The 25,204-nt window shown below is 41.0% G+C and overlaps 1 protein-coding gene across 4 annotated transcripts in view; it reads right to left on the bottom strand.

Annotated features, from left to right (window-relative positions):
* The window catches only part of Ecpas (Ecm29 proteasome adaptor and scaffold), a 116,349-nt gene extending 93,413 nt beyond the window's left edge, over positions 1-22,936 (bottom strand). The window contains exons 1-2 of one of the 4 annotated variants that reach the window (XM_021651803.2): positions 22,732-22,845; positions 15,568-15,671 (exon numbers count right to left, since the gene is read on the bottom strand). In XM_021651803.2, coding sequence (XP_021507478.1) covers positions 15,568-15,589 — 22 coding nt within the window. In that variant the 5' untranslated portion in view covers positions 15,590-15,671; positions 22,732-22,845. Of the gene's footprint in view, positions 1-15,567; positions 15,672-22,199; positions 22,606-22,731 lie in introns of those variants that run through there. The other 3 variants (XM_021651801.2, XM_021651804.2, XM_021651800.2) reach the window with 3 other exon arrangements.
* Positions 22,937-25,204: the final 2,268 nt, after the last annotated feature.

Below are 25,204 nucleotides of genomic sequence, written 5' to 3' on the forward strand. Positions count from 1 at the left end.
CATGAGAAAAGACATACAGGTATTTCTTCTTCCTAAGATTGTGACCCCTTTTATTCTTCCACATGGTGTATCAAGAAAAAAAGCCTCTCAATGTGGAGTTCCAGCTCTCAGAAACAATAGAAATATTGGGCTGTGGAAGAGTGTGTGGATCCATTGGTAGAAAACTCAGTATCACATTAAACCAAACATGGTGACACTTAAGGGATGTCAGCAAGAGGATTTTACTTTCAAGGGCATCCCTGGCTACATAACAAGTTCAAGGCTAGCTTAGGATATATGAGGTTCTGTCTCCAAGAAGGGGTGGGGGGAGCAAGAAAATGAAAGAAATTTCTTCTCATTATAAATTATCTAGTCTCATGGATTGCTGCAGCCATGAATCATCTGAAGGAATGGGCGGGCATGGGAGTGTTAGCAGGCCTTCTGGTGTTGGTCTCCTTGGTTTGCCTGTGGTATATATGCAAGATTAGAGTCTCACAACAGTGTGATGCAGCCATGATCATTCAGGCCTTTACAGCCATTGAAGCAGGACATTCTCCCCAAGCATGGTTGGATACCATAAAAAGCTAAAATGATACGCTCAGGATGCGAGGCTAAGCACTGCACTCAGGGTCAGCCGCTTTGGACCCAGAGAAGAGCATGTCTGATTGCATGCGGGTTGATGCCCCAGGTCCCGCCTCTGAGAAAAAGGTATCGGACGGTCTGATGCTCTTTGGGTGGATGACACCTAAATGAACATCTGTACAAAGTCCCAATTTATTTCTAATATCAGAGATCAGACCTCTACTCTTGACTGATGCGTCTAAAACAAAAAGGGGGAACTGTAGAGAGCTGCGGAATGCTATGCCTTAAAGATGGAGCTGGTTTCCGCCTTCCACCTTCCCGATGGTGAGTGCTCTCTGTCACGAACAACTCCACATTTGGCTAAGGCCGAGGATCTGGCTTGCTTCCATGTATGTGGACCTATCTGCATTGCCCCCGTGGCACGCCTGGGTTGGCTACCCAGAGGCTATTTAAGCTGTGGGCTGGCTTTCCCCGGGGTCCGAGGATTGTTCAATGTTCCTGAATAAACTGCATTGAAAAAAAAAAAAAAAAAAAAAACCCAAAAAAAAAAAAAACTACAGTATTCAGAAATTCCCAAAAAAATAAATTATCTAGTCTCAAGTACCCAAACATGGACAAGTATCTCAAAATGATCTTTTCAAAATTAGATAGAAATAGGACCACATGTTCTAAAAAGTCTAAAGGAATCTGAAACTTACATCCATCTTTCATAAGCTGTTAGCTGTGAGAAGTGATATTCTCCAAACCATAATAGTAGGTTCTACAGATGATAAACAGAGAGACAAGAGCAAGTTCCATCTTCCTCATTCTTTTCATACTTTTCAAACCCCATTGTTTCACTTATGAGAAAATTCGAGACAATCAGTTCAATGTAGGAAGGTGGGAGGGGGAAAGAGTTAATGCATATGTGACAGAAAGAGATGATTAATATCACCTGAGAAACAAAAGCCTGGGCATGTCAATGAAGGAGCTTCTAAATTCAGTTAAATGGGTAAATAAAAACCTACCCTGAATGCAGGTGGTACCAATCCATGGTCTGAGATCTCAGGTTGAATAAGAAGGACAAAGTGAGTTAAATATAACCACTCACTTCTGCTTCCCAATTATAGGCGCAATGTGACCAGCTGCCCAAATTCCTGTGTGCCACACTTCTTCCTTCAGTAAGCTGCTTTGTTAGGCATTTGAATACAGCAACAGGAAAGTCACCGATTCAATGTACATGTGTATGTGTGTGGTGTATGCATGCGCAGGCCCACTGTGTGTAGAGATCAGAGGTCAGTGACATGTACCCTCCTCCACTGTGCGCTCTCTCTCTCTCTTCCCCTCTCTCTCTTTGTTGTTGACAGGGTTTCTCTATGTAGTCCTGGATGTCCTGGACTCACAGAGATCCACCTGCCTCTGGCTCCCCGAGTGCTGGGATTACAGGTGGCAGCCACTGTGCCCAGCAATATTTCATTTTTTGAGACAAAAATCTCTCACCGAACCTGAAACTCAGCAATTCAACAAATCATGCTGATCAGCAAGCCCCAGAGATCCTCCTGTGTCCGTCCAGCATTATGGTTACACCTATATGACACTCTCTGGCTTTTTTTTTTTTTTTTTTTAATGTGGGTGCCAGGGGACGGCTCTCAGGTCTACATGCTTACACAGCAAGCATTTCACTGAAGGAGGTTCATATCTCCAGTCCAAATACAGGGAACATAGTTTTAACTGCTATTTTTTATTCATATAAAAACTCAAAACTGAAACATAACATTAATTTATAGTTTGCCTTTTCTTTTTTGTTTTGTTTGAGACAGGCTCTCTTTTGTTTCATTTTGAGACAGGGTCTCTTTTATTCTATTTTGAGACAGCATCTCTCTACAGAGCCTGGAACTCTGTAGGCCAGGCTGCTCTCAGAGAGATCCGGCTATCTCTGCCTTCCAAGAGCTGGGACTAAAGGCATGTGCCACCATACCTGGTCTGGTTTTCCTCTTTTAATTAACATAAATCTCTTATCTTAGACCTAAAGGTCTGAAGAGTGATGTATCTCAGAACTTTTCAGCTTTTACAGACATATATGTGGTTCAAAACTCACAATACACCCTTAAGCAGACACTGAGATTGTAATCCTCCAGTCTCAAGTTTCCTAAGTAAAGGGAGTATAGGTATGCAACCCCATGCTCAGTTTACTGCTGATTTTTTAATTGTATTTATTAGTATTACTCTGCATGTGTGTGCGTGTGCGTGTGTTTGAAGATAAGGGAGGGGGAAGATAGGGAAGAAAGCACAGGGCAAATGTGGAGGTCAAAAGACGATTCTGTGAGTCAGTTCTCTCCTCCCTGTTCATGCAGGTTCTGAGGACCGAACTTCCATCGCTGGGCTCGCACAGCGTATTCCCCCACTAAGGCACCCCACTGGCCCTTACAAGAGCTTTTACGTATGAGGCAAGTAACCCCTACTTTTTCCCCATGTGGTTAACTTTTCTCAGTTTTCCTTCTGACCCTCTACAGAATTTTTTTCTTTTCCTGATCTCAGTTTTTAAATACATTACTTCACTTTATGGCTATTTTTTAGTTTCTTCTTAGCCATGCTTAGAATGCTTTTATCATGGTAAGATTCTTCTTTTTAAATTATGACATATAGAAAAAATTAACACAGTAAGTCTAATTGACATCTGGAAACTCGGTTCAAGAGCTCACTATGTCCGAATTGTTTTTACAATGTGTTTTATGCTAAACATTAGCCTTTGTGGCAAAGGATTTCGGGCAAAGGATGCCAATATAAACAGCTCCAAATGAAAACTTTGACACTGAGCTTCTAATGAATATCCCTAGCTGACACCATTTCACATATGTCACAGCTCATTGGGACAGGAATTAAAAGCTTGTTCTGTGTGACTTCCAGCAAAGGAGTCCTGGAAGCTTGCACGTGGTTTCCTCCGGACTTCCCTCCATACATGCTCCCCCTTAGGTTTCACTGTAATAAGAAGTCTAATCTGGGAGTACAAATATGTGCTGAGTCCAGGGAGTCCTTCTAGACTCTGAAGTACTGAATCCAGTAGTGGCCTTGTAGAGGCCTAGCATGGACATTTAACTATACTTTCTTCTAATAACTTAGGATTTTGATTTCTATATTCAAGTCTTTAATCTATCTGAATTTTTCTTTTAGCATATGGACGAACATAGGAAATTTAAATTTTTCCTGGAGTCTTTAAAATTTGTTTACTGTATAATAAAACATAAAGAAAATATTTAAAGCACAAGCACAAAACAGTTCAATTAATTATTAGAAACTCTCACACAGCTCGCATCCAAGCCCAGAGGGAAAAACAATGTGTTTTGAAATGTGATTAAAAATAGATTTGGGCCAAGCATCAAAACATGTGACTTTAGCACTCAAAAGGGCCAAGTTAACAGGATGAAGAGTTCAAGACTAACCTGAAATGCATAGTCAAACCTGAAGGGGGAAATGGAAGGGAATAGAGAAAGAAAAGAAAGGAAGCTATGGGGGAGGGAAAAGATTTGGAGGGCTACAGGTTTAGTTTAATGGCATAATTTATATTTACTATGTTCAGGGGCCTAGGTTCAAACCCAGCACCAAGAAAAGGAAAAGAGAAAAATCCTTACTATATTCAGAGTTGGAAAGGACTTGGTTATTTTCTCATTGCTTTGATTTAGTACATGAAAAAAAAAAAAAAAAACTTGAAAAGGGTTTATTCCTGATCTCAGTGTGGGGCCACACTGTTCATCAGGACAGGAAAGACATGGTAACAAGATGACAATGAACTAGTCTAAGTGTATCCACTGGCAGGAAACAAAGAGTAATGAAAGCTGGTACTCAGCTCACTTTCTCCTTTAAAAACAAGGCCGTTTTTTAAAGTGTGTGCATACACATAGAGTATAATCGCCTATAGAGACCAGAACGTGGAGTCAGATCTCCTGGAGTTAGTGGTTATTTAGTTCTCTGCAAGAATAGCACGTGCTCTTAACCACTGAGTCATTTCTCCAGCCCCACTTTTTCATTTTTATCCAGCTAAGGACTCTAGTCCACGGAATGGTGCTATCCACACTTAGAATGCGTCTTCTTCGCACCTTAACTTAACTTAGAAACTCCTTCATAGGTATGTCCAGAAATTTGTCTCCTAGGTGATTGATTAGTTGACAATCAATACTAACCATTACAGAACATTAACACAAAAAACAATCACATCTAATAGCTAAACATGGTATCACACAGCTGTAATCCCAGCGCTTGGGAAGACGAAGCAGAATCAGAAGTTCAAGGCCACCCTGAACTACATGAGATCCAAGAAAGGAAAAGATGGGAAAAGGGAGGGGAATGAAGACAGGGAAATAAAAGGATGTAAAAAGAGGCAGAAAGAGGGGCAAAGGTAAGACAAAGACAGTCACTGGAGTGCACTGGAGCCAAAAGTTGCAACCCAGGGAGCAGTTGTATATAGAAGGGGAACAATGATAAATAGGCTACTCAGAAAAGGTCAGGGCAAACCTGTACACAGACTCTAGTACTACCAATCACAAGCTTTAGACGTGTACAGACTACTGCCTGCCAATCCAGCTTTTTGTTAAGGCACAAGGGAAAATGGCTTCATTTATGTTCTAAGTAGGAACAGCAGCAACATCTAAAAATCACCAAGTCCTGTCATGGAAAAAAAATTAAATTAAATTTTTTAAAAAAATGGACTCCAGAGTCAGTGCAAGTTGTTTGGAGAAGTTGTGACTAGAGGAAGTCATCCTAAAGCCAAAATCACAGCTTCAACAGCAGCTGTGGTTACAGTGCTCCTTGTAGCTAAAGTGGAGTTTCCTCAGAAAAGTGCTCAAAAAGTGACAAAGAAGTGCCTTTCAAGGTAAGCAAGTGAAAAGAGAGCTTACTACACTTGCTGCTACAAAACTTAAGACAACATCATGTACTGAGACTTGGAAGGCATAGAACAAGTCAGAGAATATGAATAGTAGGAAAAGGCTTACAACAGTGAGGGTAAAGAAGAAAACATGCTTCCAACAGAAAACTGAAGAAACTGTAAAGGACCCAAATGAAGTTAGTGAACACACACTACAGCACTAAACAAATCACAAGACCCGTTCAGTTCCCTCCCCACAGAGCATTTACCAAGCGTCTAATGACCGAAAAATACAACTGTAGAAATTTCAAATGCTCAGCAAATAGTATCCTTTTTTTCATTACTGAAAGTTTGTCCAAAGTGTCCTGATTTTGTATATGTATATATACACACAAGCATATGAAAAAATACACTAAAATTATGAAATTAAACACACACACACAATGAGAGCATCTTACAGGGTCTCACTGTGTAGCCCTGACTACCCTGGCACTCATTCTAGACCAGGATGGCCTACCTCCGAGTGCTGGAATCGAAGCTGTGTGCCACCACTACCTGCTTAAACTACAGTTATGAGAACTGTGTACTAACTAACTACTAACTCTTTTAGAGGGTCCTGGAAGTAGAATGGAACCAACTGACTTATATTTTCATGTCAAATGTTATTTACTGGTCTTAGTTAATGAACTAAACCTTTCTACGGTTATTTCTTTCTTCTACAAAGAATCACATCAGATTGAGTTTGAGTACAAATGGGTGAAGCACTGTATCATACATAGCTATATATATATGTTTGGGTTCGTATCATTGCATAATAAAGATTTTGAGCTGGCTTGGTAGCCCAAACCTTTAATCCCAGCACTCAGAAGGCAGAGATAAGCAGATCTCTGTGAGTTCAAGGCCAGCCAGGTCCCCAATAGTTGAGTTCCAGGACCTCCAGGGCTATATAGAAAGACCCTGTCTCAAAAATAAAATAAAAAATATTTTGGCTAACCTGTATCTCTGATGAGATGGGATAACCTTAGAACCCTGAAACCTCCCCAGTTGTTGCAACACCTTTGCTGTTAAATAGTGGAACTGCCTCTCACATCACAGGGATTATGCTAATGGAGTAACTGACAAAGGGTTTTCTAAACAGTTTATGCTAAGCAAGAACTCAGAAAGGGACAGATTGCCCTAAAAAGACCAAGTACATGTTTGGGGGATTGCAACTAAGGCCAGGTAATAAAGGGAAACAGACTGGAAATCAAGCCACATCAACAATGGCTCAATTAGTAGTATCTTGGCAGTGAGAACACTGGATACTACAGCAGCCTTGGTAATTAACACCTATTATCTACTATCCCAGCACTTCAGAAGCTGAGGCAAATATGTGAACCTGGAAAAATCTTTGGAGACTTCCAAATTTATAGCAAATTAATCACAACTGATGGTGGTATCTAATTATAGTCTTATGGAGGATCACCTTAATCTGTTAGGTACATGTACAACACTACATTTAAAAATGTTATATTGTGCATACATGTCCGATATGGCTATTGTCTCTTAAAATACATTATTTTCTGGGCTGGTGCGTAACGGTGCTTGCCACCAAGCCTGATGACCTGAGTTCAACCCCAGAACCCACATTATGGAAGCAGAAAACTAACTCCAGCAAGTTGTTCCTTTACCTCCACATCCTTGGACGCCCATAGTCATACACACATACACACGCACACAAACACACATACAGAATAAACTGGTTTTTATATATGTAACAATTTTATTATATTTTTATATTTATTAATTTTTCTATATATTTTGTAATTATAATTTTAAATATGACTTTGTTACTTAAATTATACCTCATTTTTTTAAAAAGCTTACTACTACAAAACTTAAAAATAATATAAATGAGGAATTTATCCAGTTTTTTCATTTCAGAACACGTTTAGCTAAGATTAATTATAGAATCTCACAGGCAGGAGGAATCCTGTGCTGGGTATTAACACCTCCATTTACCACCACCAAAATAAAGAAACTAAGCCAGGCTTGAGAGATAAAATCCCATGTGCCAACAGACAAAAGAACACACTTATTGTAAGTTAAAACACAAGTTTTTGGAATAGGTCTTTCTTGTGGACTTGGGGGAGCAAACTGTCAAATTCAAGGTTGTCAAGCTTGGCAACAAAGTGCCTCTCTCCAGCCCAAGAAATAACATACATTGTATAAATTTATTACGCTATCACTTATTACATATATATAGCCCAAAAAAGCCTAAGTAAATAAAATTTACTTTACTTGAACACAAAAGCAGACAAAATAATAAAACTGTAAGTCCAAGAGCAAATCAGGTGTTACATAAAAACAGTATATATCATAGGCTAAAGCTGGGCTTATTTCGAGAATGTGTTCCAAGTCGCTTTAACACTTAAAATCGGTGTAAACTATACCAGCACAATTAAACATCTTTAAATCTTTAAATATATTTCAATATATTTTTTAAAAGGTACCCAGGTTGATAAAGACAGGAATAATCCATGCTGAGTAAGGTTAGAAAGAGAATTTACGGCTGGGTACAGTGGAGCATGCCTGTAATCCCAGCGTTCGGGGAGGCAGAGACAAGTAGATCACTGTGAGTTCAAGGCCAGTGGTCTACAAAGAAAGTCCAGGTCAGCCAAGGCTACACAGAGAAACCCCGTCTCAGGTGAAAAAAATAAAATAAGAAAGAAAACATCCTTAATCTGATAAGGATTTTTTTTTTTTAATTTACAGCAAACATTATACTTAATGATAAAATACTAAGTACATTCTCCCTTATTTTGGGAACAACACACACAAAAAAGTTCACTAATATGAACTATTCAGTACTGAAGAGATGGCTCAGTGGTTAAAACCACTTGCTGGCCTTGCGGAAGGCCTGGGTTTAGTTCCTGACACCCACAACAGAGGCTCATCTATAACTGGAGCTACAGATCCAATACCCTCTTCTGCCCTCTGTGAGCACCAGGAAAGCCATGGTGCACATACATACATGCAGGAAAGCACTCACACATAAAAATAAATACATAAATATTTTGTTGGGTTGGCTGGTTGGTTTCTTATTTGCTTTTATTTGCATTACCTTGGATTTTATTTTGTTTTGTTTTTTATCTTTTTGATACTTTTTTCCCAGAGCTAAGGACCAAACCCAGGGCCTTGTGCTTGCTAGGCAAGTGCTCTACCACTGAGCTAAATCCCCATCCCAAATAAATCTTAAAAAAAAAGGATTATATTCCAAGACTAAGAATGTAAGTCAGTTGTAAAGTACTAATCTAGCGCGTGCAAGACCCTAAATTCACTCTCTAGCACTACAAAAATCAATTAAATAATTGAACTCAAATGACTGCTGCAAATTTTATTCAAAATAAAAAATAAATAAAGTGCATTAGGTTGCAAAGCATATTTTCATTATCTGCAGACTGTAAATGTGCACAGAGAAAATCCAAATTAATGTACAGATAAATTACTAGGAAAAAAATACTCAACAATGAGTTGATTGCCTATATACCAATAATAAACCATTTTAAAATAAAATTTGTGATCTAGACACATGACACATACTTGTAATTGCAGCACCCAGGAGGATGAGGCAATTTTTTTCAAGGCCAGGTTTAGTGGCATAGTACGACTCTATCAATCAATTTTTCAATAACATAAAAACATATCATATACCTAGAAATTAAGTAAGGGAAAATTGTACAAGAGCTCTAACCAAAATGCACTGTGCTGTAAGAAATTGAGAAAGTATACAACTGAAAGAAATTGAAAGGGTATACAGTAAGCGTGACTCACAATAAAACTGAGATCTCTTCATCCAACAATTTAAAATCTGAAATGCTCTACACCCAAGACTATCGATGCTACACTAAAAATAATAATAATAATAATCAGAAATCCATTCTGTTTCTAAGCCTTTCAGATTAGACTTACAAGTTATATTAACAAAATGTCAATTATCCCCAAACTGATCTACAGAAAAACACTATCCAATAACAACTCAAAAGATATTTGGAATAATGCTAAATAAAAGGCTGATTCTATCAAGGACTAAGATTTGCAAATGATGACCTTGAAGATAAAAAATAAAAAAGTCAAAGAAAAAAGTTGTCAATATTTATCAATCTAATTAATGAAGGGGAAAAATAGTTGAAATGACAAGATTTTGAACCTTACCAAAAACTACAATCATTAAAAGTGTGAGGTAGTACAAAAACAAACCAGTTGAAAAATACAGAAAACCCTTAAGAGATAAACATGTGTAAGTTACCTGCTTTAAAACAAAGTTATGAAAAAAGTGAGTAGGTAAATAATTATTATTTCAGAAAACCACACTAACAAATGCGTTACAATTTGGGAAAACAAAATGTAACTTTACCTCATCACACCAAACATTAAAAAAGATAAATTTCCGGTGAATCATAAATCTAACGATGAAAAGCCAGAGGTGGTCAGTGCTGGAGTATGTGCTCAGCATAAACCACCCTGGGTTCCATTTTTGGCAACACTCCCAAAAACTCTAAGTATGAACGATACAGCAATCCAACTTCCAGGGAGAAGAATGAGTAGGAAAGAAAAAGGAGCCTTAAAACAAGCAGCCAAGTGGCAGACAAGCCTTGGCAGCACTTCCAGAATCCCAGTCCACAGAGCAGAGCTCATGAAGGAAGACTTGAGAACAGCCTGGGGAGGAAACGCCACCATCCGGCAGTGTGCCTCTGTACAACCTACAGCAAAGATCAAACTGCCCAAAACCTGGACCACACAAAAGCTACACACCATTCCTACTTCTAACCAAACTGATTTGAAGACTGATGAAATGCAGTAGAAAAAACAAGCAGGGAATGTTTTTAACTGCCAGTATTTCATAGCATGTACAAGAGCTATGAGAAAAGAGTTCCTGTTGCACACAAGATCAAAGACGCCTGAGATACGTGAGCATAAAGAATCAGAAAAGGAAGTAGTAACATGTGTGCAACAGCAATAAAAAAAACAATAGGTACCTAGGAATTAATCTTACAAAAACATGTCTAAGTTCTTTATAAAGAAAAATTATAATCTGAATTATAACTTAATTCTAAAGACTAGAATAAGCAGAGACTAGAAATATTAATATTTCTGTATCAAATGGAAGGAGTTAGTTCATTCTGTAAGTTAAATGCCCAAATCTCCACAACGTCAACTGACATTAACTTTCCACAACAGTCATCAACCAAAGCTCAGTAGAAAGGCTCTGCCCAGCCGTCACCTGACAGGGCCAACTGCAGCGGAAACACTGCTCCCTGGCACCACAACCCTTCTGCTCATCAAACACGGTGAGCTAATCTCATGCTTTATACACACACCATGCCATGTCCTAACCAAAATGCCACCAAGCACCAGAATTTATTTTGTGCCCAGAGAGAAAGCATCAAAAATAATGGTAAACAGTAAAAATGTCTATAAATAAACCTAGGATTATAAAAACAGTAGAATATTCCACAACCAAAGATTCTCTATAGACAAGAGTTCTTCATGAAAGCTAAAAAGATAACTGAAAAAATTCAGGTGGAATGTGAATAAAAAATATGGAATAAAACAGCCAAAAATAACCTATAATTCCCACCAAAGTGAGTGGCCCTCCCACATTTTAAGACTTAGTATAAAGCTACAGTAATTAAAAGTATGTATAATGCAAGTATTTCAAAGAAACAAATAAACTGAAATAGAGAATAAGCAGACAACCAAAACTAACTGAAATATCACAAAAATCACTTTCAGGCAAATTAATGACATAAATAAAAAGATATTGTAAGCTTTAAATGAAAATCTGAAAATTAAAAATTGAAACACTCTCAAGCACAAAGCATAAAATACAAACAAGATATTTTAAAAACTAGTTCTATAAAAGTGGTAGAGCATTTGCCTAGCTTGTACTCAGGGTTCCATCTCTATCAACCCCTCCAACAAATGCAAACAAGTCTTCATAATAGTTCTCCATAATTTCTTCATAATATTCTTTTATTCTTACTTGAAATATTTTTGTTTTAAAGATATTATATTTATAGCAAAATTTTGTTTGTAAGAATATATCAGTAATGATTTCTTTGTATTTTTAAATATTCAGTAAAAATAAATTTCTTTATTTGAAAAGACTACAGAACAATTTAAAAGAATTCATATTTCAAGGATAAGGAAAGATTCTGGTCCAGGGGAGCTAGGAAAACCTGGCTCGAAAAACAAAAAAAAAAAAAAAAAAAAGAAAAATAAAATCTCAATCACAGTACTAAAGAATTTTTAATGTAAAAGAAGAAAATATTTGAGCATTTGATCTAAGGAAAAGTACCAAAACCTAGTGTGTGTAAAACTTGAGTTTAATACCCAGAACAGAAAAATAAAAACTAAAAAAAAATAAATGTTGCTAGGGGTCTTAAGTAGAAGCTAAGATTGGAAAGAAAGCTGAAAATACCTAGACCATGTCCTATCATATATCAAATCAATTAATAATCTAAAGCAACATTACATTTTTAATTATCTGCTTAATTACCACAAAAAATATGCCAGACTGTAATAGAATAATTCAACAAATAGTCTTCTCAGCAGTAGTTACTTTTTTTTAATTTTTATATGTAAGATGACCATGGGGTCTTTTGGGTCTAAGAAAAACATGATACAATACTGATACTTGCATTTACAGATGAAAAATTAAAACTGAAACTAATGACCAAAGGTAACTAAATAAGACAAAGAAGTATCTCTCCCCCCACCCCTAAAAAAAGCGCTACCTATTCAAGTAGGTAAAAATAGCTCCAATTTATAGATGAGATGAAAATATCTACAAAAGCTATGTTGATCAAGATTACAATGCAAATAAGTGGCAGTTCATCTCCGATCACAATGCTCCTTCCAGTATGATAAACTATAGCTTGGTTTCAGCAGAAGACAACGAAGATACTAAATCATGTGAGACAACTACTACACCTAAGTTTGTTCCCTGATCACAGCCAGTATCAAATACATCAGGACAGGTCTCTGACGTACTTTCCTCAGGCATTCAGAACCAGCTGAACCAAGAAGCATAAACTAGCAGATATGATACAGATATCTTGAGCCTGCCCTATCGATCACAAAATCAGAGGAAGTTGAACTAAAGAAAGAACGGCATGAAGGCAGAGAAAAGCTGGAAGATCTGAACAATCATTAGTCGCAGTAAGACTCTCTTGAAGCTCTCCTCTCAGTCTTTCCTAAGTGTTGTGATTCACTCTAAGTGCCATCTTGGCAGCCAGCTTTCAACTTGATCCAAATATAAGATCTTGAACATGAAAAAAACACACCTCCATAAAGTACATTTGAAAAGCAAAATGCTTCCAATGAATGTCACGTAAGACCAGGAAGGGAGTCCTTCTAGGAGTAGGCCAGTCTAACCTAGATGGACACTCTCACCTACGTATGCCATCACTCCCCACCAGCCACTCAAATCCCATTGTTTCTTACATATACCATAAGTTCTCCCAGCCCAAATATTTTGAGACATCCTTGCTATAGCCCACTGTCCTCAAATTCTAGATCTCTTCCTTCCACCTCCTAAGTACTAGACTCAAAATGTGTGCCACCACATCCAGTGTTTTTCCAGTCCAATTCTTTTGATCAAGCAAGTCAGTCAACATGGTATACTCTCCCAAATACACTAGACCACTCCATTATCTACACCACACGACTAAGTCCATCCCACCTGAAGCCCAAGTCATATACTACATACCACACACATATTGCTTTTATCCTAGTCCTATGGACTCCTTACAGGCCTTTTCTGGGTAGGGTAAGTAATAAGGAAATGATTCAATCCTAGAAAGAAACAATCCATCACAGTTTCTGCAAAAGCGGCCTTCCTCTAGATAGGTAGCCCAAAAGAACCGTCACGCTCCTAGGTCTTTACCTATGTGCCAATCCTACTTCTCCTGCCCCTCAGAACTAAGGCAATCAAAGTATGTTTATCCCTCTGTCCACAGGGCCAAGACACAGGCCCAATTAAGAAAGTCCTTGTTATATAGTTATTTCTTCCAAATTGAAACATTCCTTCATAGAAAGAGGGAAAGAGATCATAAGACCCACAAAGCTAATCAAACTTTGGAGGCTCAGAAACCCCAAAAAGTTATGATATCCCCCCCCCCAGTTACATAAGCAGTAAACAAGTGCGGAGAAAGGAAGGGTGGTCCATGCAGCCACCTGCCCAAGTCCGGCAGGGAACTCTAAGAATTCAATTTTCATCAACTGCAACCCATGCCGGGGTAGAGCTCTGCAGTCCAGCAGGTACCTTTGAGTCATGCACTCTCCTGTACAAAAGCCCTCACGCAGGCTCCTGCAAGCCCAAATAAATTCCTTGTTTCACTAAGCTAAACTTGGGTGGATCATTATTTTTGGTTTGCCACTGGTACATTTGGGGGAGGGGGGAAGAAGTCATGGATCTTTTTTCGTCTACAAGAAAGAGTAGCAAACCCTTAAGGTGAAGGTAACAATCTATTTCCTGGTATCTATGAAATCCGAGCCTTCTGTAGATGATGCCAGACTACTTTAAACACCCTACCAACTGAATATGATCCATAAAAAGGCTTCCCTCTTCCTGCTCACCTCAGCTCCCCAACAAGATTATTTACTTACTGCCTTCAACTCCTCATCCCTTCACACATACACACTTAGAAAAGTAAGGAAATCATGAGGGCAGCTTGACAGTCGAACCAGATGATTTGACAAGATTCCTCACCAATTTCTAAGATGAAGTCAGTTAAGTGGCATATTTCCAATACACACTCTTAGATTCACAAGCACTCCAACCTCTAAAAAGGCCTTTCCCCTCAGAGCCAGCAGCTGGCAGGCAACCAGCTACAAATTAATTTTAGTAAGGTAGTGAGCAGAAGGATTACTTTATCTTATGAAAGTCAATCTGAGGGATATACTATGTAAAAATTCAGCTTGCATAATAGTCCAATGTAGGGTAGTTAATATCCACAATGTAAAAAAGTCTGAAATGCTGTTTTTGTTTTGTTTATTCAAAGTATATCACAGGATAACCCTAGCTGGCCTGGAATTCATATGTAGTCCAAGACAGCCTCACAGTTGTGGTGATCCTCCTGCGTCTTCCTCCTGAGTGCAGGGATTACAGACATGCACTAACCATGCCTGCCCAAAAGTCAGTATTTAAACCTTAGCGTTTATGGTTTGGCTTGTCTTCAGTATATCATAAAAGCATTAATACATTGCTCACAGGTCCCAAAACAGTTAAAGAACCCAGGATGTTATGAATAAGCAATACCCTCATTATGTTACTAAACAATTTTTCCAACCACCAAATTTTTTATTCCTCCATATACCACGGGTAAAATAAAAGATAAGAAATGGCAAAAGTAAACTAAAATTTATTCTGAAGTTGAATCTACTTAATAAAACACCCCAGCCCTCAAATTCCACTTAAATTAGGCATCATATGCTGTAACTAGCAGTATAGATACTAAAAAGTCATAAAATAATAATTAAGTTAGGAAAAAATAGAAAAAAGAGTTAAATTAGTCTAAGAGTTAAAGCAGAAGACAGGCACAGAGTGCACTTCTGGACTCATGTTGCTAAGCCCCGAGTAGTCACTGGACAGTGAATTCATGGGGTTTCAAAAACTACCCAGTAGCACTGAAAAGCGAAACCAGAATCACACTCCTGTGTAATACTAACAGAATAAAACATCTTTTAAAAAAAAAAATCACAGTGCATATGAAAGTAGCAAAATCCGGAATACCCAATTACTATGAATACTCCTCCTACAATTCCTCTTTTCAGAATAAGATAATTCCATAAGTGTTCCTAAAATTGTAAAATGCTTTTTGTAAAGCAGGTATTAGTTGTAAACTTTCATCCATTGCTTCTGCCTTTGCACAATGCTAAATAATATCTAGTTTTTTCCTCTTTCTTGCTAATTTTTTTATATTGACCACCACATAGAATAGAAATATCAGGCACATACAAACTAACATGAACTTCACTAATTCTCTCAGGTAACTAGGAAAAGAAAAAGGGAAAAGGAAAAAAAAGTGAAGGTTTTAGGGGAAAACTACTGCCTAACAATCTATGCGTTTTAAAATGCTGCGATAAAAATGGACATATCCTCAGGAACTAAATCTACTAACCTCTACAATCAATGTGATACATGGTTTATCCAATCTTGACAAAAATCCTCTGGATCACCAATGGTATGTTCATCCACTCGTACATATGCAATTGTATAAAGAATCTATTATTTAGAACACCAAAAAAGATACAATTAACACTTGTACACATAGCTACCATTTTAAGAAAAATAAGCACTTTTCATTTCTTGCTAACATCTTTGATGCCCTCCTTTGCAAATCAGAATAAGAAAAAAATACAGTGATTACCAAGTTTGAAGAAGAGTGTGACCATAAACAGAAATTGAGCCTATATAAAGCTTCAAAAGATACACTGATAATAATTGCCTAAAGATTTAAAAACCCCAATACCAATACAACATGAATTTTATCGTATAAGTGTGTATATATCATAAGCACATTAAAACCTTGCACTTTTAAAGGAGTATCTCAGTTACACGGTAGTTTTCTAAGAAGCATGTTAGCTGGCACGAACATTACCGTAATATAACTGAGAAATGTAAATGCTTAGGCACTTAGGAAGCTGAAGCAGGAGGATCAAGAGCCAGCATGGGCCACATACAGTGAGACTCTGGAAACTCAGGGGAAAGTCAGTACAGTGACTCTAACCCATGACTTTCCCAGCACTCCTCATCTTGAATGTCATCGTACCAATCCTCCCTACATATTCACAGGCTTCAAAGACTGTCTTCAGAACAAGCCGTCCATTTCTATGATCCCATCATCATCCACACCTTTAGATCAAATTTTCTATACACATACATCCCATGTGCCAAATACTACCAAGTTTTTAACATATATCATGCCTCATCTCTTCCCAAGTTGGTTTTGTTGTGATCCCATTTTACAAACAAGGCCCAAAGGTAGGCAGTTCTGTGTTTAAAGACACATTAACCAGAAAGTGATAAAGCAATGAATTTGAAACCAGCTTGACTCTAATTTCAGAGGCACCAGCCACCATTTAAAACATTCTCCTTAAACTATTCCAAAAAAAAAAAGACGCCTCCATCATTCATTCATTTGTTGAATACAATCTTATTTGTTCCTTCATTATTTCTAAGTCTCTAAGTCTGCCTAAAAATTACTCTCTCCCCTATTTCCCTATTCTACAGTGTCCAGTTAGAGTCTTGGGAGCATCCCTAACTCTTCCCTCTCTTCAATAACCCTCATCTATATGACAACCCAATCATTTCTACATACTTAAAGGATTCGATATTAATAGTATCTCCTTGCCAGATCCATTGCCACTGTCTCAGTTCAGACCCTACACTTCCTTAGCCATTGTGATCCACTCCTATTAAGTCCTGAGCTCCTGACCTCTGCATTCTCACACTCAGTCACGACTGCCACCTGTTACCCTTATAAAATGGATCTCCTCATGTTTTCAGCCCCTCTCCTGTCCACAGAGCAGAGTTCGGTCTTTTCATTGGCGTTTCTGTAGCTTGGCCCCGGCCTACCTTCCCAATGATATCTGTTCTTGCCGTTCCCCAAATACGTTGGTGAACTTAGAGCCCTTCACTGTTTCTACATACGACAATCTTAACAACACCAAGAGTATTTCTTGTTATCACCCCATTTCATGAGAGAGAAAGAAAACTCAGGAACGTAATTTGTTCGAGATCCCAAATCATGAAGGCACTCAAGAGCAAGTCTCATGACTACCAAGTTTCTTTTCTTCCTGGTTCTTTACACAGCTACAGAAAACACATCTCCATTCGTCTCCCATGATTTATTAGCCTTTTCTTAAAATGCAGGATTATTCTTCTAATCCCATGACTCAATTTAAGCTTTTATTCCTTAGATCCTAGAATGCTATATTCTTTCCTTGACATTTCCAAAGACCCACATTAAGCAATTTTCATATCATGTTTCATATTAGCTATTTACATTGACATATAAATCTGTGTCTTATCAAAAGCACTCTGAGGAGCATAAATTACTCACTTGATTTTAAAAGTCTATTTAACTGAATTAGAAAATATGTGGCTAAAACATATTTTTAGCAGGCATCAAAGCAGGGTCTTGGCCATGACTGAAAGGAGAAATCAACAACTGGATCAAACCATCTGTGCACACTGGCATTTCCCACAGTTCTCACATCTATCTTCAGGCCAGGATCTCCTGCCCACTATTGGCAATGGCCTTTATTAAAATTATTGTTTACTGAAAGCATAATTCAAAAAGAATAGGATAGAAATAAAATGTAAACTAGAATAAGAGAGGGAGAAATTCTGTTGTCATTTTCCATTTTAACTTCTTATTTAGCTAACCAAAATGTAATGACACAAACTTGACAGCCTTGCTACAAAGATCAGCTCAGCAGTCTCTTATCATCACAAGGATCACCTGTAATGGGCTATTTCGGTGTGCTCACATAGATGGTCAACTGCACCACTACACCCCAGCTTGCCACATGTCGTTCTCTAGAAAGCCACTCTCCTAAGACTGCTGGAATGTCACCTATCTGATACCACTTAAGGTTTCACACGGCTGTGTCTAACAATCAAATTCAACAGTGTAAGCTTCAACATTATATGTTGCTTCTTCAGGAGTTGTCTGTAACCCAACACAGATCAGGTTTGAATGCCACCTTCCAGTTATAAAGCCAAGACCACGAAAGCATTAAACAGCTGACCAAGCAGAAACTCTTGAGTCCTTTCTTCCCTCTGTCAGAAGCACCTCTCCCAGCTACCGAAACAGTTACAGTGTTACAGTGTCGACTTTTCCATGAACCAATAAAGGAGAATGTTAGAATAAAAACTAGCCATTTGCCCTCTATTGAATTCCATTCCAATTGCAGATATGAACCTAAATACAAGGAAAATCACACTATGAACATAAGTAATTACAAACTAGAGTTAAGAAGCACTTTTAACAATATGAACTAATTAATCTCCTTTCCACATACTATCCAAAAGTCTAGTACATTTTGTTCATCTAACAGCAAAAAACTGCCACAGGGCTGGGAGACTGATCAGCAGAACCCTCCCCCAGAATACCCATCCTGGTTTTTATCCTTATACAAGAGAATAAAAGAAGGAAAAAAAAAAAAAAAACACTGAAAATATAGCCACTTCTTTCTACAATCCTAGGGACATTAACAGCCGACAGCAGAACTGGCATAATCTGTTAAATCAGAGAATCTAAGTTCAAGCCCTAACTATGCCCTAAGATAACTTTACCATTTGGTTAATAGTACCAAACTCACAGGGTTATTCTGAGGCGCTGGTAAGTAGGCACACTCAGAAAAACATTAGTTATAGCCACCTGATTCAAAGTAAAAATCATGTGAGATTTATTTAAAAAGGGGGGGGCATAAATTCTAACAAAACCTGAAGACTCTCTTGGCTTCCGACCTTTTGGTCTCTTTAGTGTTCAAGGGTATATTATGCAATCAAAGGCTGGGCATGGTAGCACATGCCTGTAATCTCAGCAGAAAAACCCAACCCTTTGAGGCTAGCCTGGGCTAGCTAAGGGACTTAGTTTAAGAAAGAAGGGAGCCACTGCAGTGTACAGTGGCTATGTATCTGAAAGAGGGAGGACTTATTGCCACTGCACAGGACACCACCAAAAGTAGAGTCTAGGTGCTGCGTAAATATTCACTTTCAAATTTTCTGTATGGCGAATTTTTTAGTAAAAAAGAAAAAAAAAAAAAACAAAAAAACAATGCTGCCACCCAGAGGAATGTTTCTATTATCAACAATTATGCAGAAATCATAGTAAGCCAGACCCAGTGGTAAATGCCTATCGTTAGTTCTAGCACTCAGGAGACTAAGGCAGAATTACTGGAGCCCAAGTGTTGGACGGCATGTGTAACAAGACCAATCTCAGGAAAAGTGAAATGCTACCAGATGCTCAGATAATTAGCTCGTTTTTTCATGGAACCCTCAAGGCACCTTTACCATTCATCTCCTCTTATTACAGCCATTCAAAAAGAAAAAAAACTGCTTCACTGTGAGTGTGTGTGAGAGAGTTTTGCTATATACGTCAGGCGGGCCTCAAACTGGATCTCCTCTAGCTTCAGATTTACAAGTGCTTGGAATGCCACCATTTCGAGATCCTCATAAATTCTTAACCTACACATATGTATATGGGCTCAAGTTATTCTAAGGTACCAAAGTCTTTAATCTCTCCTGAAGAAAAAAAGCTAAATCAAACAGACTTCTTTGGTAATTTGACCAAAGAAAATGGAACAGCTAGAATTGGACTGTCTATTCCTAACTTTAACATCTGCTGCTAATGCCAATAAATCCCTTAACCAGAAATACTATCAGCATCTTAACAAGTACCTGATATACAAGTACACACTGTGGATAAACACTTGAGCCACTTCAAAATGCTAATTTGTCCTCTTGTTTTCTTTCCCATTCCTACCAGTAACTGAGACTTTAATGTACTTAGTGTTACAACAGAAATTCAAACACCACGAGGCATGTTAATTTTAAAATATATTTTTATTTCTGTTTATATATATTTTATAATATGTATACAGTTACATATATATATAAAATCACATCACCTGACATCTGCTAGGGTGGTACTAGTGAGAATACAGAAAATAACTGTTGACAATAATATGGAATCTTTCTGTAATGTTGGTAGGAATGGAAAATGGTATGCCACTGGCAAAAAGACAAACCACAGCCTGGGAGCTTAACTAGTGGTAGAGTACTTGCCTAGTACGTGCAAGGCCCTGGCTTCAATGCCCAGCACCACAAGAAACAAGCCAAAAAAAAAAAAAAAAAAAAAAAAAAGGCAAGTTTTTTGGTCAACGATCAAGTCAAAAGTTATGGGTATATTCCCAAAAGAATTAAAAGTAGGACCACAGCTGCATTATTCGTGATTACTAAAATTTGGAAAAAACTTGTCCACAGAGAGAAGAATGGCTAAGAAAAATATGACAAGCAAGGGTGCATTATTCATTCTTAGAAAAAAAAAAACATCATGGCAAATGATACAGCAAGGATAAACTTTGAAGACATTATACTAAATGAAATAAAACAATCATACACACAAAAAAGTGTAAAGTCATTTATACATGTTAGCTAGTGCTGGTCAGAGACAAAAAGCACAAAAGTGGCCAGGGGATCAAGGAAGAGTAGGGAATAAGTTGTTTAGTAGGTATAGAATTTCAGTTCTGCAAGATGAAGCGTCCTGATGGTGGTGACTGCACAATAGAATATATGCACATAATGACCCTAAACTGCACACCTAAAAATAAATGGCTTGGATGATAAATTTTGTGATGTGTATCTTACCACAATAAAAATATTGAAAAAAAAAATTGAGGACTTGGTCTCTTCAAAAGGTCAGGCAGTCACTTCAGTGGGCTGACAGGCAAGCGATCCTCATTGCGGCTATCCACATCTACCTTTCTCCTTACTCGGAGGTCTTGCCTGCTCTCCTCAGCTTCTTCTCCATCCTTCCCAGAGCCATACCAAAGGTTTACTTCCGCTTCAAAGAGCCTCCCAGTACTGGTACTCCTGCTCCACCAGTTCTGAGTCAAAGCAGCCAGGAACACAATCCCTCTAAACTTGCCTCCTTTAAACAAGGATAATTCCTACCCACCTGCCACACAAGGTTGTGATGAGGACAAAGTGAGATCATAAAAGTAGCTTTCAACTGCCAACCACCAAAGAAACATAAATTAAGTTTAACAACTTTCACATGGCGATTGAAACGCTTTAATAGCATAAGCTTCACAAACAGAAGCTTACAACGCCTCACCTATGCTCGCATTTAAAATGTACATCATATCCAAATAGCACCTTTCTTCTTCAGTCTTTAAGTGAAGGGCAGCCCTGGGGGTGGGGTACTGTTAAATAACCTAAAGCATTTGAACTAACCACCCAAAACGCAATAAATTATTCTACATATCCCACACACACACAAAAAAAAAGTGCATATTTATGACCCCAGAAGAGGCCTATGACACCCTGGAACTATACTTCCCACAAAGCAGAGTGCAACGCTGCCAGCAGGCTGGGCAGCCTGGGATTAAGGATGACCACTGCTCCCTCGAGCCAGGATCGCCGGCCCCTGGAAAATCGCAATGCTTGGCTTGGAGTGTGACTGCCTGTCCTTTCTGACAGCACTGTCACCCCGCGTTTTCTTTTTTTCTGCCGCTAACAGCGGCCCAATCGGTCTTTCCCGATTCAACCTGGGAGTAGACTCCAATCTGTGATCTCTCGGCTGATTCCTAGAATTTGGGGGGAAGACACCTTCCCTCCTTCCCCCGCTCCATTTCCACAACTCGTCTGTCCGTCAGTATCAGGGGACATGCGGGGGTCAGACGGGACGGGACAAGCGGACACAGTCCGACTTGGGGCGACAGGCCTCTCGCCAGTCAATTGAGGAGGGCTGGGTTCCCCCAAACCTGGGGCCCGAGCGGATTCCCAGCCGCGGCGGCTCTGCCCAGGGCTCCGGTTTCAATTTCACGACGTGACAGTGCAAACCTGCGGCCTACAGGCGCCCGCGCCGGCGGCCCGCCCGCCAGGCCCCAGCCCCGCAGCCCTCCGCACGCCGAGGCCGCCGCCCGGCCGTCGCCCGACCCCGCGCCCCGCGAGCCTCCGGAGCCCGGCCTGGCCGGCCCTGCGCGGAGGCGGGGGCCGCAGGCTCGGCGCCGCACTTACTCAGCTCGTCCTGGGAGGCGGAGGCGGCGGCCGCAGCCATGTTGCGCCCGGGAGCGAGCGAGGGAGGGGCGGACGGCGGGCGAGGGGGGCTCGCGGCCGTCGCCGTCGCCGCGTCGCGCCGTGCCGCAGGGGCCCGGAGCCGCCTTGGCTGCCGCGCGGGGGCCGCGCCGCGCCCTCCAGGCCCGCCCGCCGCCTGCGTCCCGGCGCCGCCGCCGCCGCCGCGAGCGTCGCTCTCGCCGCGCCTCCCGAGCCCGCGGCTGGGGACCCGCCGCCGCCGCCCGAGCGGCCGAGTGATCGCGCGGCGCCTCCGCGGCCCGGCGCCCGGCTCGCCCGGCTCTTCTCCCTGGGAAGCGGCGCGCCGTGCTCCCCCGCCCCCTCCGCCGGCCCCGCGCGCCCGCCCGCCCGCGCCCCGTCCTGCCCACCTGCCGCCGCCAAGCGTCCCCGCCGCGCGGAGCGGAGACGCGGCGGGCCGCCCCACCGCCGCCGCTTCCCGCGGCCGCTCGCCCGCGCGCGCGCGCACGCGGCCCCTGACCTGAGTCGGAGCCGGTCTCCATGGCCCGGGATGCTGCCGCTCGGCCGCCGCGCCCGACCGGCCCGCGTGCGGCCCGGCCGTCCTGGCCTCCGCCGACAGGTCCCCGAGGCGCGCGGCCCTGGCGAGGCGTTGAGGGTCTGCCGCTGCCGCGCGCGTCCGCCCGGCCCCGAGCTGGAGGAACACGCGCCCGGACGGAGGAAGAGACGTGGACTCGGGAAAGTCGAGCGGGGCAGGAGTCGGCGGAGGAAGCCCCGCCCTGCGCCTCGTGCCGAACTTCGCCGGCGCCGCGCCGACTCGGGAGGGCCTCCGAGCGGCCCCGAGCGGTGGGCGCGGGGGACCCGCCGGGAGCTCGGCGCGCGGGGATGCTCGCCCCGCTAACGTCGGCCCCCCGAGCGGGCCGGGGAGGCCGGGGGCCCGCGAGACCTGAGCCACCGAGGCCTGGCGTGCCTTTCTCACCGGGGGTTGAGTGGAAACCCCGACTTTTTTAACTTTAAGCCTGTCTGTGCACGAGGTCGTGTACGGTTGGAAAGTGTAACTCAGATTGAGGGATTCCATGATACGCTGTAGGAAATTAGGTGCCTGATGAAATACGTTTTTAGAGGGGGGAAAAAAGTCGAGATCTTAAATAAACTGAAATTTCCCGAAAATCGAATCCCTAGGGCCCTAAAATAATGCCTTGAAATTTGAATACATGCCCATCAGAGTAACATAGGCAAGTACGAGACAGCAACAAACCCGATATTACTTCCCGTGTTTGTTTCTCCTTTTACAAAAACTCACATTGCCTTTGTAATTATCTTTGTAGTTACAAAAATGTAAATGACTTGGAATATCGTAAAATAGGAGTTCAGCTTCCTCCTAGTTCAGCTACCTCACCCAAGAGAAAAGTTACGAAATGTAGGATTGGTTGGTGCTTCAAGGCCTTGTCTCTGCACACACGGGCAGCCTGGCTGATGGTGATAAGGCTGGACTATGCACTATACCCTACACTCTTGCTGGCGCTTGTTTTCCCAGCTGATAGACTCTGGATCAGTAATTGCGTCCTGAGCTTTCTCAGCTTCATTGCCAGTGGAAAGGCAGGAGGTGGTGCTATGTGAAGGAAGTATGTCACTGGAGGTGTGGCCTTTGAGACTGTTGCAATGCCTCTTCCTGTCTCTGCTTCCTGTTTGCCATGAGAGGAGCTGCTTTATCCACCACCTACACCCTGCCATGTTGTCCAGCCTCACCTCAAGCCCATAGCAATGGAACAAAGTGACCCAGAACCAAACCTAAAACTCAAAGCCAAAAATATTTTTACTCGTTGTAAATGGTCAGATATTTGTCAGTCTGGCAGAATATACACAGGTGAGATCAAGGTTTTGGGTAAATATTTTCAACCCCCATAAACACTTTTCAGTGTTAATTCAAAGAACTTTATATTACCAACAATCACTTTTGTTAATGACTTAATAGTATATTAACCTCCCCACCCTGGCTTTCATCCTCACCTGTCTCACCGTGCTGTCCAGACTGATGTCCTAGCTCCCTAACTCCAGCCTCTGCCATCCGGAGACTTGAAACTGACTATAGGTTTGTGCCGCCTGAGCCTCAGTCCTTTAGTAAACATTCTTGCTCTTTGCTTTGGCATTTGCTTCTAAGTAAGTGTACAATAAACTGTTTATAAGCAATACTGAAGTATAGAAACGTCTCTACCCCTACCCATATCACGATCCCCTCATTACTGCTCTGCAGAAAGAATCCAAAACTTGTAAGCAGTTTGATACATTCAAACTTTCCCACTTCTATACTGTATTAAAATATTCCAGATATCATGAGAGGCCGGCTGAGTGTCTTTCTAACTATGTGGATGTTCAAGAACAGCAAGAATAGGGGCTGGGGAGAGGGGTCAGTGCTTAAAAGCGTGGTTACTCTCCCAGAGGACCCGGTTCAGTTCCTAGGATGCAGCTGACTCCTCTGACCTCTGTAGGCATTATATGCATGTGGTTCACAGACAACCCATACACATAAAAATAAATGTACTGAAATTTTAACCCAGCAACATGGCTACTCTGTCAAGGGATGGATGACATCCAAAGATCCAGGTTTGTGTGATCTGGCTGCAATGTAGACACACCTTCATTTCACACCTTTACTCCCAAACAATGGCGTCTAATTGAGGGACAGACAAAGTGACAAATCAGGGAAAGATTTGAAAGAATGAGTCAGAAATAGGCTTTGCCCAACTCTCCCAAGAATAGACAGGAAAGATAAACTACTTAGAAGCAGCACAGAGAAAGAGAGAGAGCAGGCGAGTTCTTGGAGACAGTACAGTTGAGTACAAATGAGTTCGTGGAGTTCAGTTTTCAAAGCAAAGCAATTCATTGAGAAGCAGAGAGAAGCCAGTTGGAATCAGTCAGCTTAGAGAGGCGTTTTGACCCAGAACAGCTGAGTTGAACCAGCCAGCCAGAGTTCAGGAAGAACTAGAAAGTGTGAG

This window comes from Meriones unguiculatus, chromosome 3 (genome assembly GCF_030254825.1).
Source record: "Meriones unguiculatus strain TT.TT164.6M chromosome 3, Bangor_MerUng_6.1, whole genome shotgun sequence".
Classification (NCBI taxonomy): Eukaryota; Metazoa; Chordata; class Mammalia; order Rodentia; family Muridae; genus Meriones; species Meriones unguiculatus.